General features: G+C 37.7%; 3 protein-coding genes across 3 annotated transcripts in view; all 3 read left to right on the top strand.

Moving 5' to 3' along the window:
* LOC136822434 (multiple epidermal growth factor-like domains protein 6) overlaps positions 1 to 311 on the top strand; it is a 25,661-nt gene extending 25,350 nt beyond the window's left edge. The window contains exon 17 of the mRNA XM_067078693.1: positions 202 to 311. The gene's annotated coding sequence lies outside the window, so the exon portion shown is untranslated. The remainder of the gene's footprint in view (positions 1 to 201) is intronic.
* Positions 1 to 2,652, top strand: part of LOC136822433 (zonadhesin-like) — a 7,226-nt gene extending 4,574 nt beyond the window's left edge. Inside the window, exons 5-8 of the mRNA XM_067078692.1 lie at positions 202 to 492; positions 802 to 937; positions 1,622 to 1,886; positions 2,112 to 2,652. Of these exons, the coding sequence (XP_066934793.1) occupies positions 202 to 492; positions 802 to 937; positions 1,622 to 1,886; positions 2,112 to 2,652 (1,233 nt within the window). The remainder of the gene's footprint in view (positions 1 to 201; positions 493 to 801; positions 938 to 1,621; positions 1,887 to 2,111) is intronic.
* LOC136822439 (trichohyalin-like) lies at positions 2,478 to 14,862 on the top strand. The gene is made up of 21 exons (XM_067078700.1): positions 2,478 to 2,568; positions 2,791 to 2,902; positions 3,130 to 3,554; positions 4,086 to 4,250; positions 4,525 to 4,910; positions 5,600 to 5,836; positions 6,016 to 6,213; positions 6,751 to 6,954; positions 7,182 to 7,358; positions 7,892 to 8,017; positions 8,389 to 8,565; positions 8,855 to 9,079; positions 9,508 to 9,711; positions 10,091 to 10,171; positions 10,627 to 10,792; positions 10,986 to 11,173; positions 11,433 to 11,595; positions 11,802 to 12,334; positions 12,594 to 12,744; positions 12,910 to 13,691; positions 13,923 to 14,862. The coding sequence occupies exons 2-21, from the start codon at positions 2,823 to 2,825 to the stop codon at positions 14,541 to 14,543; spliced, it is 5,289 nt and encodes a 1,762-aa protein (XP_066934801.1). The 5' UTR covers positions 2,478 to 2,568; positions 2,791 to 2,822; the 3' UTR covers positions 14,544 to 14,862.

Genomic DNA, 14,862 nt, shown 5'->3' with positions numbered 1-14,862 from the left:
AATCCAGCGTTCTTCTATTCGATATGTTCCATTATCCGATAATATTTAAACTCACCGTCAACGAGAAACTCTTGAACGACACTCTGAAACGACACTCTTATACGACACTCTACTATTCGATACGCTCTCTTATTTGATGTATCACTCAAATAAAAATGACCATTGAGATTCCGGTTAATTAACTTTTTCATCTTTCCATAGATCCCATGTGAAACTGGTATGTTCGGTAATTTAACCAAAGCCTCTGAATCACGTGATTGTTACCCATGCCCTACAGACACCTTCAGCAGTCAACCAGGATCGCGCGCGTGTCGACCTTGCGGTAGCAGTGCGTACGCTAATGGTCGCGCGGCCAAATGTGATTGTTTGGGTTTGAATCGTATGTTTTCGTTGAGTGATGGTTCATGTTATTGCAAGAGTGGATATATTTATTATGATGACGTCGATGTGAAGAAAGAAGAAGGGAACAGTGACAAAGATTGCCAACTCATCGTAAGTTCTCAATCTCTAATTAGAAAATCAGTAACCAACTTGCCTTGCGTCTAAATTAAATTCTATTATTCGAATCAAAGCGAATTCAAGCCTAAAAATCTTCTTAACATTTTTTTATTTTCATCATTTTGTGAGTATTTCCCTAAGAAAATAGGTGTTTTAGAGTTTGCAAAGCCTTAAAATGTTCTTCTCTTCCTAATATTTTAGTCATCGAAACCTTATGTTCTTATATAGTTGGTTCTTATAAAAAAACGTATAGTTATGTTCTTGGTAAGATGAAAAGGAAGAAATTTTCTGTCTTAATCGCAGGTTTCACCCATATGTGGTAGTGATGAGACATTGGACGCAAGTTCACGAAAGTGTATCAACCCGAATACTTTGCCTTCAGATTATTGTAATCCTTTGTGTGGAGGGCAAGGCGGAACTTTTGACGTCGACAGAAAAGGTACGTTTGTACAAGTCCATGACAAAAAATAATATTTCCTCTTTTCAGTGTTCAAACTTTTTCAGTGTTCAAAGTTTTACTGTATACAGATTTCCGTCTCAGCGAGGTGCAAAAAGAGGCTTTTCCGTCTCCAAATTCAACAAAATTCTGCAAAACATGAAGAATCTGGTCGGATTTGTTGTTCAAAGTTCATTTCCGTCTGTGATGAAAACTTTTCAAAATTTTGTATCTTTGAAACCCTTAATAATTTGTGCTATTCCTAGGCTACGTCATATCTTCCTTTGTTTCGAGCGTAAAACTCCTACTCTTCGGGATATGCGCACTGCTCTTGTTTTAAATATTGAATTTATCCGGATACATCGCATGCGCATTGAGGTTTTGATGAAACAATAGAGAGTTTCGAAACCTAAGCCAATTAGCTGTACTGTAAACATTCAACAACAAACAAACATATTTCGAATCTCTATTGATAAACTTCTTTTGTTTAAAGTTTCTATTATGTTTAATCCTATTAAAAAGCGAATTCCCGGTGGGGGTCACTAGTGGCCGCCCATAGCAGTGCCTATAGCTATAGACCAAGAGTAAGGCCAAAAACCCTGGAGCTGTCTATTGTGTAGATTATGCTAGTCCTCTCTCTAAATTTCTTTTAAAAGCTTTTTATTGTACTTCATTCATACCAAACAGGTTGCATTTGTAACAAATACCAAAGTGCTTTGAAAATTTGTAACGGCTCATGCGCAAACACGGCTATTCAAACATCCATCACGCAGGACGACAACGGGAGACAAACACTAACCATGACAATCAATGGAGTCACAACTATCATCCCCATACAACATAATTACGGTTTGAATGATTTCGATCGTACCAAACGACATTTGGAATTGGTTACCATGACTGATGATGGTTCCTATGGTTTCATTGCCACGAAAACTGATCAACTCACAACGTAGGTTATTTTAACGACTGTGTTTTTTTGTAAAAACATGGGACTCGGTTTTGGCCAACACTTGAAAAAAGAACAATTGAAGCCTCAGATTTAATTTGTTGTTTTGGTTAGAACAATTTAAGAACAGTAAGCGTGAAATATGAAAAATGAGAATATCAGAGTCCCAACTTAAAACTTCTAATTCTCATTAAACAAATTACAAAGGACTATCCCTTTCTCTTTTAGATTGTTAAACAACCCGACGCAACCAATTAACAACAACACATCAAGTCGTCGACGTCGTGCCGTTGTCACATCACCCATCGCAACGCAAGGTATTCGTTCGCCCGTCATCTGCGTGAGTATCGGAGAAGCAGTAATGTGGCAGGTCAACATTAAAACAAACCGCTCACTATCCAACTATCCACAATATCGCAAAAACCATCTCTACAATACCAACCCGAACTTCGATTACGGGAAATTCCGTGAGTTAGACACTCTAGTCCGTACTACGGACCTCGAAATAGCGACGTTCGCCAACGTCTTTGGAGAAGCCGGTACGTTCGTCTTTTACGACAAAGCCAATGTTCAACGGGAGACTATTGTCACGGTACTGGAGATAGGATCGAGTTGTCCAGGAACTTCAAAGATTGTTCCTCCTATGCCCGAAATGTTCAGCTTGTTCAAGATAGGACCACAAAAGGTATTTATTTCAAAATTGTGGACTTTATACTCCCTTCTTTTAGTGCGAAAAATTATTCTTCTGTCACAGACGTTTCTGTTCTAAATTCGACAATGGGCTAATTTTTTTCTGTGAGGAAAAATTTGCTTTTACCGCTGATCTTTATGACATTGCATTGCAACTTGTTATAACTCTCTCATTTTTGACGTTAGAATCTTCCTCAGAATGTTCTTTATATTTTAGGTGCGTAATTTTGAACCACGTTGGGATGTGATATGGTCTGTCATCGCATTGATGTTAGTTTGCGTGGTGGTCTTGGTCATTCTGGCCGTTCTGTGGCGTCCCAGAGCCATGGGTAAGTACAGCTGATTTTTATTTTAAATTAGTCCTCACTTTTCGAATTCACTTTGAAGAAGTTATACTACGTTTCGGCTTTGTTCCAAAATTGAATTGTTTGCGCATAGTTTGACTCCTTGTGCAATCAAAAGTTTCACATTTAAAGTTTGTACAAGAAATAGCCAAAAATGACTTACCGTGACCATATCCTCTGTTCCAATATCAAACCATTTATAATGATTTTAGGCATCTACCCCATAAGCGTGTTGCGACCAAAATACAAATAGGTGCTCCAGTTCCGGTGATTCCCATACCCGGTGTTCACGATAATCCGGATGCACGCCCTGATGCGGAATCCTTAACATACGGAAGCATCGAACCATTCGCGTTGAGTGCAGGTACCAACAATAACGGACTTTTGGAACATTTCAACGTTCGAACATTGTACGATAAACTTGAAGATCAAACACTTCACATTTCATCACAATTGGCGCGTCATCAATCAGATTTGCGTGGATTTTACGACCGAATCAGCCAGCAAACTGAAGGCTTGAAAGACATGCTGGATAAACTAGATGTGTCCAAGTTGGCACAGGCTACTCAAATGGCAGCCATGCAGGGAAGTGGTGATGGAAAAGTTGGCCTTTATGACGAAAATGATGAACAGAGAGGTGAGCACAGATATCTTTTATAAAACACTAGATAGAGCTTCAACTACTGTGGCTTGAAAAAGACAGTGTATAGCTCTAGTGCTATATATAAGATATCTGAGGAGGTGAAGGTTATAGTAGAATTGATGGTTCTAATTATTCTTTTCCCGAAAAAAAAAACTCCGACATATTCAACCCAGACATGCGATTATTATCTCTTTGAAGAATTTAAAAAAATTCATGACGATAGAAAAGGAAATGACGAAAGCTTTTTGCAGCCATGGATTTTCAACGCAGAACCTACTGTCCAGTAATGGAATACTTTTATTCTCGAAACTAACATTTTTTCAAACTGGGTGAAGTGATTATATGATAAAAATGACATTTTATCGCCAGTTTTCGGAAAAAGTTTGAAAACCGTCGATTTCGAATATCGTGCCTTTTTACATTACTTTTTGATACATTTCGGAAAATATATTGAGACTAGTCGATTATAGAGAAGGTTAATAGAGACAATCTCTTCTACAATTGCTCAATACATCTTCATCATAGACCAACAATCGAAGACAGTGGACACGGGTAACATGAGTTACGCTTTGACAGGTGGCTCAGCTGCTCGAGAAGCAGAATTACAAAAGACGTTGCAATCCTTGTTGAGCAGATACAATGGTGCATTGATGCCGAACTCACAAATCATCCCTGGTGCAATCAACACTGGTGAGCGAACCAATTTTATTTGTCCTTGGGTTATTTGGTAGAAAAGCTGACTTTAAATATTTTTATCCTTTCATATTGGTCTCCAGATTTTTTGTTTTGTCAGAAGTTGAATCTAAAAATATGGTCATTCGAATGACGTCATTTGCTGGCCTCGTTGAAGTAGAATTTTCATAATCTAGGATAACTGGTATTCGAACATGTTTTTTTAAAACTTGAACCAAATCAAGTTTATGATAAATAATTAGCTTTAAAACATATGTTTTCTTACCAACAGGACAAGCTGCTAATTGGACCGGTCTCCCCAACCAGCAAACAGCGGAAATGGGTGGCGGAAAAGGCGGTGGTCCGGCTCCCATCTCAATGCAACAAAGTTCTTGGATGGGTGCCAATACACAATCAGCGGAACTTGGAATGACCGGAACACTTCAACCAGGAATGTCTGGAACAGGAATTAACCCAATTTTCGGACAAGCAGGAATGGTTCCTACAGCGCATGCTCAAGGCGGTGTTGCAATGGGCGGGGAACTGGGACCTGGTATCACGTACCAAACTGGCGATTTTGGATCAGTGTTGCGTGTGATGAACGCTGAGAGAATGCAAGTTGAAGGAGAGTTGAGAGAGACGGAAGACCAAGCTATGAAGGATCTCTCACAAAGACAGGTATGTTGGAAATTTTTTCTTATCTGAAACTCTATACAAGTCAATGTCAATGTCTAACCCAGTGGAATAAAAATTTTTAAGCTTCGAGGAGTAGAGCATAGGTTAAAGATGCTTAAATAAGCTCAACTCCTGAATGGTACTATCGATAGATTCTTGGTTCCACGCACTCTAAACGTTTTGTTTGATCTCCTTGTTACAGATGATCTGATTTAGAACACGTACAAATTGAATTTAACCAATAGGATGGCTTCACTACTGTTCCGTGTCAGTGTGAAACGAAATAAAGCCTTCTACTGGTTAAATTCAATTTTTTCGTCACTTCTCTAACCAATGGAATGGCTTCATTTGGTTTCGGAGCGAAACGGGACCGTTACCACTGACCTTTATTATCTCTGGTCAAGCTATATCCGCCATCTTAGATCGAGATGAGTTTTTTTGTTAATGGTACTCGCAAAGAAGCCATTGTAATGTTAAAACCTTGCCTAACGACAAACGGCACTACATCACTAGTGTGAAAGCAAAGTAGATCTAGCGCTCTCGGCGCGAGTACCACTTTCAAAAAAACTCCGATCAACAGATTTTGCTTAGTCGGGATTGAGAAAATGCCTCCAGGGTCTATATAAAGCTCAGTGACCGTTACCTGAAATATGGTCTTAATATAATATTCGACATCAAACTCTGAATTACAGGAAGCCCAACGAAGCGAACTGATGCGAAATATGGCCGGCAAACTGGCTGATCAACTGTCCGGAGAATTGCCGGCACCAGAGATGCAAGCGGTGTTGGAGAAACACAACAATCAACTTGCTCAACTGGAGGAGAGTTTACTGAATGAGAAAGAAAAACAACGGAGGAGTCTGTTGGAGAAGTTGGGAGAGAATCGCAAAAAGAAATTGGAGGCTCTGCGATGGAGACATGAACAACTGGTAAGTGTCCGATATCCAATTACTGAGAGTTACTGTACTTAAGTATGTCAATTTCTTCGAGCGGTCGAAAAGTAGTCGATTTTTATACTATTTCGAAATTTATACTTTTTTGGATAAAAGGTTTTACATGCGAATTATTTATAACGGTGAAAGCTATTGAAATATTTACTTTTTTTCAGGCGATGGAGAACAACTTGAAATTGGCTGAAGTTGACAAAGTGGCTGATATCTCCACATCTCTGGCTGAAATGCAATCATCATTAGACCTGGTGTCACTGGAGGAGAGCAAGGAACAAGCCCTTGGAGAAAGCAAGATTGCGCAAGACGATGCCAAAACCTATGGACACAACATGAGTGAAAGTTTCGGAAAACAAATCGTAAGTTAAAGCCAAATGGAACTTCTTTACATGACAAGTTTGAAAATAAGTTTGCTGATAACGTTCAGCCGCTTATAATGGTCTAATTTTCCTTTCTTTACTATTTTGACCCTTGATTTGCTTGAAATTGAGCAATTTGAGGCTCAGCATTATTCTCAAATTGTTCTTATTTTTACAGAATTGTTTTTATTTTTACAGAATTGTTTTTATTTTTACAGAATTGTTTTTATTTTTACAGAATTGTTTTTATTTTTACAGAATTGTTTTTATTTTTACAGAATTGTTTTTATTTTTACAGAATTGTTTTTTTATAAAAAGGGTACAGTTGACTCTTTCCCTAATTCACTTTTTTTTCAAAGAATTTTTTTTTAGATCCTCAACTGTATTTATATTGATATTTGTTTCCACTTTTCATAAATATTGATTAAAGTTCGAACAACTGAACTTTCCACAAGAGTTATTTAACGTGGGCTGCTTTCTGTATCCCATAATACAAACTAGGGAGATAATAGACCGCTATCTTTGTTTCCCCTTTAGGACATGATGATGAAGAATGGTTCCTTATACGCTGAAGTAGCACAAGATTTGTTGAACAAGGAGCTTGAAAAGAACGAAGAAATGGAGCGAGAAATGGAACGCAAGAAAGCGGAACAGTTATCTTCTTTCCAAGAAAAGTTGAATAAGAGGAAAGAAGAACGATTGAGAAAGTTGAGAGAACAACAAGAGATCGAAAAAGCAAAGGTAAATTCGTTTGTTTGTTTGGGTTTCTTAGATTATGGCTGTATTTGAAAGACTTTTTTTTGTTCAGTAATTTTAGATTTTAAGCCTTCAAAACTTTCCTACTTTGATATTTTACAACAGTTAGAACAAACAACCTTCATTAATAATAATAAAAGCGCAGTAAATTACTTCTAACTGAAACGATTCGTCATTGTGAAAATTCATTCATCATCCTCTTAACTTTTCAGGCTATTCGCGATGGAAAAGATTTGCAAGACCTCGAAAAGAAACATGCCAAAGAAATTGACGTCATCGAAGCCATGTTCAATGCAGAGTCAGCAGAACAGAATGCTGAGATCAGCAAGAAAATGAATGAAGATTACAAAGATGGTATTCGACAAATGCATCGTGATCTCTTGGAGGAGGTAAATGTTGTGTTCTATCCCCCATTCTTCCTTTGCCACTTAACAACCACAGAAATCCTATCTAAAACACAAGATAGAACGTCTTGAAGCAAAATAATGCGTCGTCTTTGCTAAAGTAGACAAAGTAGAAGCCTTGGTCTTCACTGTTGAATATTTCGATTGACTTATTCCAAGGGTTGTTAACAGAATTGTGATGTCTTTTCATTAAAGATGCCGTATAATTTTCTTTTTGCCAGGAACTTAGCAGCTCCATCTATTGTTTTTTATAAGATATAAGTAACAACCCTCCTAAAGACATCAAAAGTTCTGGTTTTGTTTTATTTTTCTTACAATTCAGAAAATGTACATTACACGGTGTTAAAAGCTCCGCAAATAAGCATTTTGAAATGTATGGCTTATAGAGAGAATGACTAGAAATGATAAACTTGTCCGATCTTTGACTAAACATACTCGTTCCTTATTAATCAAATTCTTAGCGAAACAAAACAAAAAGAACCTTCAAAAATTCAAAGTTAATGACTTTTCTTTGACAGATGGTGGCTTCAAACAACGTGGACAATTCAGTTGTTGAGGAGATGATGGACCAATTGAGAAAAGACAACAATATCGCCGTCGACAATCTCGAACGAAAACGACAACAACAACTCAATGAACTCCAGGTAAGTTTTGTTGTTCGGTTGGTGTAGTATCCAATTCGCATTACTTGCAGCTAAGCTTAGTAATGTGAATCTGACGATCAAGGAGTCTTCTTCAAGCATTGCCCTATCATTTGCTAGACCTATTCCCTATCAACAACCTAAAACTAGTTGGTATAATTTCGATATATTAAAGTTTATATGAATGAAGAAAATTCCTCAGTTATCTTAAGTAACCTAAGTTTGTTTACATTGCAAAAAGGTAATTTTAAGAGAATATTTAAGGAAAAGCAGTGGTAAGAATGCGTTAAAGTGAACCAATAATGCTCAAAGATTTTCATTATGTAATAAGAAGCATTTTCCATGGAACTTCCCTTTACTTCGTCACCCTACAGAACAAATTAGCGGCCCGTCGACAACGCCGACAACAAGAAGCCAAGCGTAAGGGACAAGAGGAAGCAGCGCAGAAGATCTTGGAGGAACAAAGTCATCTCGCTATTAACAGTAAACCGACCACAGCTGAACATATTGTCATTCCCAATGTTGTGGCTGGCCAATCACCTGAAGAACAGGTAGGATATGATAGTCCTTTATGCACTAGATAGGCACTTCCCACGGAAGTGTGTCCAGTTTTGAAGTCAAATAGTCTGCCATGTTGTTTTATAATTTATCTTAGATTTTCGATTTCAAAATATTCGAACCGCGCTGTTGGCGACCAGAATTTTAAAACAAGATGGCGGACTAGTCGTCTGTAGACCTGGACATGCTCTCTTGATATGGGAACTCGATCTTGTCAAGTAGTTATAGATCAGTGCTCTCATCTCACGACTATTTTCTTAATGTACTTTCCCTTCTCTCAAGGCATTGAAACGCGAACAAGAGCGCACGCTTGAAGAACTCCAAGAACGACAACAGGAGGAGATGGAGAGACTAGAAGACAAGCTAGCACGTGAAGCGAAAGATAACGAACACAAAGAAATACAAGACTTCGAAGCTTATAGAGAACGAACACTAAGAGAAGCTAAGAATCGTCAAGCGGCTGAATTATCCGCACGAAGTGACCTCTCGGCAGCTGCAACACAACAGGTAATTTTCCTTTAATGTCATTATTTGAACCTTGATTATTCTACCAGAGGGGATTTGTGGATACAGGAATTAAAAGATGAAAATTTAACACTTCACTGCTTTAAAGGGACATAAAAGTACTGACGAAATTTGTAAACAAACCGTATGCAGCGGGATACAAAATCAAAACAAATGTCACAGGTCAAAATAAAAAAAAACAAAACAAATATGGCTGATTTTGATTGTTCCAATTGTTTTACAAGTTTGTTTTGGACATGTGATTTCAATTGTTTTTATTTGATGACACATGGTTCGCGCAATGTTTACATTTTACTACTTTTATGTCCCTTTAAGTGTCATTAAAGAAAGTGTTTAAAAAACGGTGTTCGATATCAAGTAGACTAAAGTTTTTTCTTCAAAAATTACATTTTCTTACTTTTCCACCATAGCTGTTAGCCTCGCATCAAGCACAACTGGAGAATCTGATGGAATCACTAGACGGTGATCGCATGAAACAACATCAAGCCTTGCAACAGAAGCTGGCCGACAAACGACGCATGCGTCAAGAAGCTATGAAAACAAAACATGATAGTGAAATGGCGAAAGAATTATTGGAACAAAAGAAAGAATTGGCTGACGCTGAACGCAACGCGGTAAGTCCCCTGTGAACAAACTTATTGATAAATTGATCGTTCCAATGGAGAGAGTGACTTGGACATTTCTTACCCATTCCACATCTCCAAATTCACGTGATAAATTAGCCTTAGCAAAATTTGAGTACAAATATGGTCAGATTTTCTAAATTTTACACCCTGGAGAGCAATTTTTCTCATCTTTGATCTTTTTTACCATTACAACAGTGCACTTTGCACGTACTGTAGGTCATTTACCTTGAGTGCCCCCCCCCCCTGGGATCTTTTAGGTCTTCTGATTCTACTTCTATGCAGGAATAAACCTAAAGTATTCTTTTGTACTTTTGTTTGTTTTCGCTTTGAAATAACGATAATGTATTTTATTGTTTTCACACTTTAGCTGAAAGAAGCAGAGCGCGAAGCCATGTTGGATGCTATCCGTGAAAATGGAGCTGAAGCTACTGAATATATCGTCAAAAAGGTAAACAATTAGCACTTAAGGTGATGGTATAGATTTTACCATCCATTTTACCATTTTACCATTTTACCATCTTAGAAATGAAGAAGTGTTTGCTAATTTTAACAAAATTCGCCATTTTCCTTCACACTATAATTTTAGGAATTGAATACTAAACTCAGGAAATCTTGATTCTACGGGGCGTAAAAAGCCTTTCCTCTTTCTTTGTAGACTTTAAGACTCGTAACATACAGTAGAGTCTCCTTGACCTCTCCTCAACACGAAAAATTTTTCTCGTCCCTTAACAACGCCTTATAAACCAATCTCAATAACTCAAGATCTTCTTAACTCAAACAAATTTGTTTTACCCGTGCGGGTTTGAGTTATTGAGACTCCGCTGTATTAGTTAACAGAGATTACAACTTTTTGAAATATATCCATTATATGTCACTTAACCTTTCACTCTACCTTTGCCATAGATTCTTGAACAACGTCAAGCGAAGGAGTTGGCGAACCTTGAGAAAATGTACGGTGAAGAACGCAAAGTTGTTTTGGATGGATTGCTCTCCGATCTCACCAATAAACACATCAACGAGAAAGACGAATTACGCGCCAAACAGGAACAACAAATCAAAGACCTGCAAAGTAAGGAAAATCAGTATGCTCTCACATAGAAATAAAAAAATCCTTGTTGTAGAATGTTCAATACCATAAAACAGATCTAAGTCGATATATCGGAATGTTTTGAAAAATCACTTATAAAGACATATAAAACGGCGTGGTCAGAAAGTTATAGATGAATACTATGAAATAACTATTTTTCACATCTTGCCTTTAGACGAAGATCTTTCACCTGATGAAAGACAACAACGTCGAGGACAACTCTTCAATGAGCAACAACTCGAAATGAGTCAACTCGAACGTAAACAACTCGCTGAGAAGAAGGCGTTACAGAAAGACGCACTGTCAGATTGGGAGTTGAGATATGCTCAAGCTAAATTAGAGCTCAAAGAAAAGCACTACAAGGTAAAGCGAAAAGAGAAAGTTTGATCAGCAACAAAGCCCTTATTATATGAAGGCTTTAGATCAAATTTAAAAATAGGTTGCTCTTCAACAACACAGCGATTTTGAACAATTTTGTTCCGGGTTAGCCTTCACAATTAGAACTAAAAAAGATTGTAATTCGAATAAAATTACAATTCTGTTTGAATGTAATTGTAAGATTTTAGTCTCGATATATCAAGCAGAATGATTTGACTTACACGCATTTAACTCTCTCTTATAGGAATATGCGGACTATTTGAGCGACTTATCACCAGAACAAGCGACAGATCACAACTCATCCATCAGACAAGCACAAGATGCTGCAAGAGAACTTGAAGAAGTGCGAGAGAGATTGGAAGAACAAAAACATGAAAACGAGGCTCGCCTCAAGAAAGAAATGGAAGGTAATAATATAATGTTGTCTTAACTTAGAGGCCTGAGACTCATTTGTTAAGACCTCTAAGGGTCGTGATTGCCTAATAGTGTCGCTTGACCGGTAGTCTTAAAACGGTAGTTTAACTTAGGAAATATTTTAGTATTACGAAGAAACCTGCCCGCAAAAAAAATTCACTTCTTCGTATTTTTAAACCTTTTCAATGCTATCTTTCAGCTTTCGAGGCAGCAGAGGCTGAACGTTTGCAACAAGAATTGACTGCACACGAGGCTGCGCTTGAAAGAGAGGCTGAAGACGAACGCAAGAAGAACGATAAAGCCATCTTAGCGTTGAACACGCGTAAAGAAGCTCTATTGAAAGAGAAGAAAACGAAAGCGAAACAAGAAATCAGTAAATTGATTCAACAGGGAGCATCTAAGGAAGAACAAGATGCTTTATTGAAGGAACACAGTAAAGACTTGGCCAAACTGATGAATAAAATGGACGCTGATCGTATGCGAATGCAAAGCCAGTTGGAGAACAGGCTAAATAAGAAACGTGACGAACGACGTCATTCTAAACTGAAAGAACTTGAACGGAAATCAGAAGAAGCGAAAGAGGACTTCAAAGAACAGTTGGATAGTGAGAAAGACAAGTTGAAGAGTGATGCTACCATGATCTTGAAGGAGACCATCAATGTGGATAATTTGGTGCAATCTTCCATGCCGGAACCAGATACACCTGCTGCTCCCGAACAACCTGTCGAAGAGGTATGTTTTTGTTTTGTTGGGTTATGTTCAATGTTTAACCTGTATAATTTCATAGACTCGACACTATTTCTGATTACGAGTGTTTGAAATTATTATTGATTTTAAATATGCTTCAAGCTGCTGCATCTTGGTTGTGGATAAATCAGCGATATCCAGACAAACTCTCTGCTACAATTTATCATTACTATAGCGATATTTTATATAGAAAACATTTCTTCGATTTTCCTGATCCAAACCAATAACTCTTTCCATTCCACAGATGCCAGCATCTTTCTTGATGACTGCACCAATGTCCGACAATGAGCTGGTCAACTTGTTGATGCAATCACCACTCTATCAAAAACTGCAAAACATACGGGACCGAATGAACGGTGTGGAGCCCAAAACATCTAAAGACCAAAAAGAAGAAGGTGAAAATCGATTTTTAGACTACCTTTTGTCCAAAAACAACCCGGCTTATTAGACCATGGCTTTTTAAACGTCTTGTTTCAAGTTGCCCAGATTTTATTTCATTTTCAAGGAAGTCCTTACAAGTAAGGCTGAATTTCATTCTTGATTGTATCTTTCTTCTTCAGATTCATACATCGATGAGAGGGATGACACTTTATTCATTAGTGATGAGAAATTGTCCCCAGTCGATCTGGATGAGCTGAATGCTCGCGAATTTGTCATTTACAAATTCTCATGTTTCATTCGTGACCTCCTAGGAGTACATTGCTTCCACAAGCCTGTACATATCCTACTTGCAGATAAACTACCGCCTAACTCCACACTGTCACATAATGCGTACAGGAACTCATTTTACTATGACCCGAACAACCGGTTGCTATACTTACGCCGTGATCGTTTGGAGAACGTTGGAGAATTCATCCTGGTTTTGGTCCATACTTTATGCCACACCCATGTTGATGATATGCGCAGTGACTCTGATCCTAAATTCGTCAAGGAGTTCTACAAAGCATTAAGTGTGGTCTGTTCGGACCTCTTTTTGTCGCGATACCGGCGTTCGAATGCCATGAACGAGGCCTTTGTCAATTTCACGGACGACCAAAATATGTCGGTACAGGATGCCGGTAAACGAGTTTTGGAAACGGTCTTTGGTGATACGCACGACGAAATGGAACGATCGAATGTTGTGAACGATCTTCTAGACACCAAACTTGTTCGCAATAAACATAACACAAGTCAAAAGTTCGATCGTGACGTCATGTTTAAACGGTTAAGGAAATACACAGATTTCATTGTCAGTAATAAGTTACGTAATTTCTTGGGTGATGTTGAGGAAAAACTTACGGATACGAAAAACCAGGGAAGTGAAAGTCAAGTCGATCAAAGATTGAAAGAGTTGAAATTCCAGGTATGGGTTGATAATCACTTTTTTTCTTACCTTGCTTTCCCTCTGTAGTATTTGTTGTATTCGCACGTTTTTATGAAAAATAGATTTTGGAAGGGTGAGAAATTGTTGATTATTCTTTCACAATTTGTCCAGCCAATTCCTTTACAAAATAGTATGGCCATTTATACTTTTTTTCTCTGCTTCAATTAATACATCGATTTGTTTTTCATCTCATGTCATTTTTGTTTTTAGGTCAAAGACCAGCGTCCTGTATCCCGCTACGTACCCAGCAATAATCGTGAAATGTCGCGTGAGATCGCCAAACAAAACACGCGTAATCTGGCGCTCGCCCGTTCACCGCTCGCGCTCTCGTTCGTTCCACCGCGACCCACAACTTCACGTCCGAAAACTGGACAGCGTCCGATGACGAGTGGTGTTATTGAAAATCAAGAAAAAGACTTTTATGAGACCTTCTTAGAAGCGCAAGTTGATGAACTTAAGGATAAAATTGATGAATTAGATTTAGAGTTCACAACATTGACACGTCAATCATTAGAACTTTCTACGCAAGTGAAAAATTTAGAGAGTGAAGTTGCAGGTTATGTGGACGCTGCACGGAATAGTTCAACTCCGTCCGAAATGGAAAGAATGTCCGAAATTGTGCGCTCGTCCAACGATAAATTATCGTCCGCGCGCTCACAATTCACTCAAGCTATGATCGCCAAATCTGAAAGATTAAAACGATTGGAAGCTTACCGCAAAGAACTTGAAGAACGAGAAAATTTGTTGAGTCAGCATCAGAAAATGCCGGCAGCCGATCGTGAAGAAAGAGCAGACCGAAAATTAAAATCAGCAATGGCTAAAACAAAATAAACTTTTCTTAGAGGAATCTTTAATTTATTTTTTAATTATTTTGTAAAATTTTTAGATAAAAAGGGAGAAAGACTTATTATTGACAATGAAAAACACTTAATTTATTTTGTAAAATTTTTTAACAATATCTTGATATGCACAATTATATGTAATTTTTAGTCACGTGGTGTACATAATGCTTAAAATGTCGGACCAACAAATTATGGTCCATTCATATTATACTTTTTCTTATTTTTGTAATATTTGTGGGTTTTATGATATAGTGTGTGTATGTTTGTTTATACAATGGTAATAGCAAAAAATATCAAATTTTTGTAAT

This window comes from Clytia hemisphaerica, unplaced genomic scaffold (genome assembly GCF_902728285.1).
Source record: "Clytia hemisphaerica strain Z4C2 unplaced genomic scaffold, Clytia hemisphaerica genome assembly, whole genome shotgun sequence".
Taxonomy (NCBI): Eukaryota; Metazoa; Cnidaria; class Hydrozoa; order Leptothecata; family Clytiidae; genus Clytia; species Clytia hemisphaerica.
The sequence above is the reverse complement of the archived record's forward strand: the minus strand, read 5'-3'. Positions and strand labels throughout refer to the sequence as shown.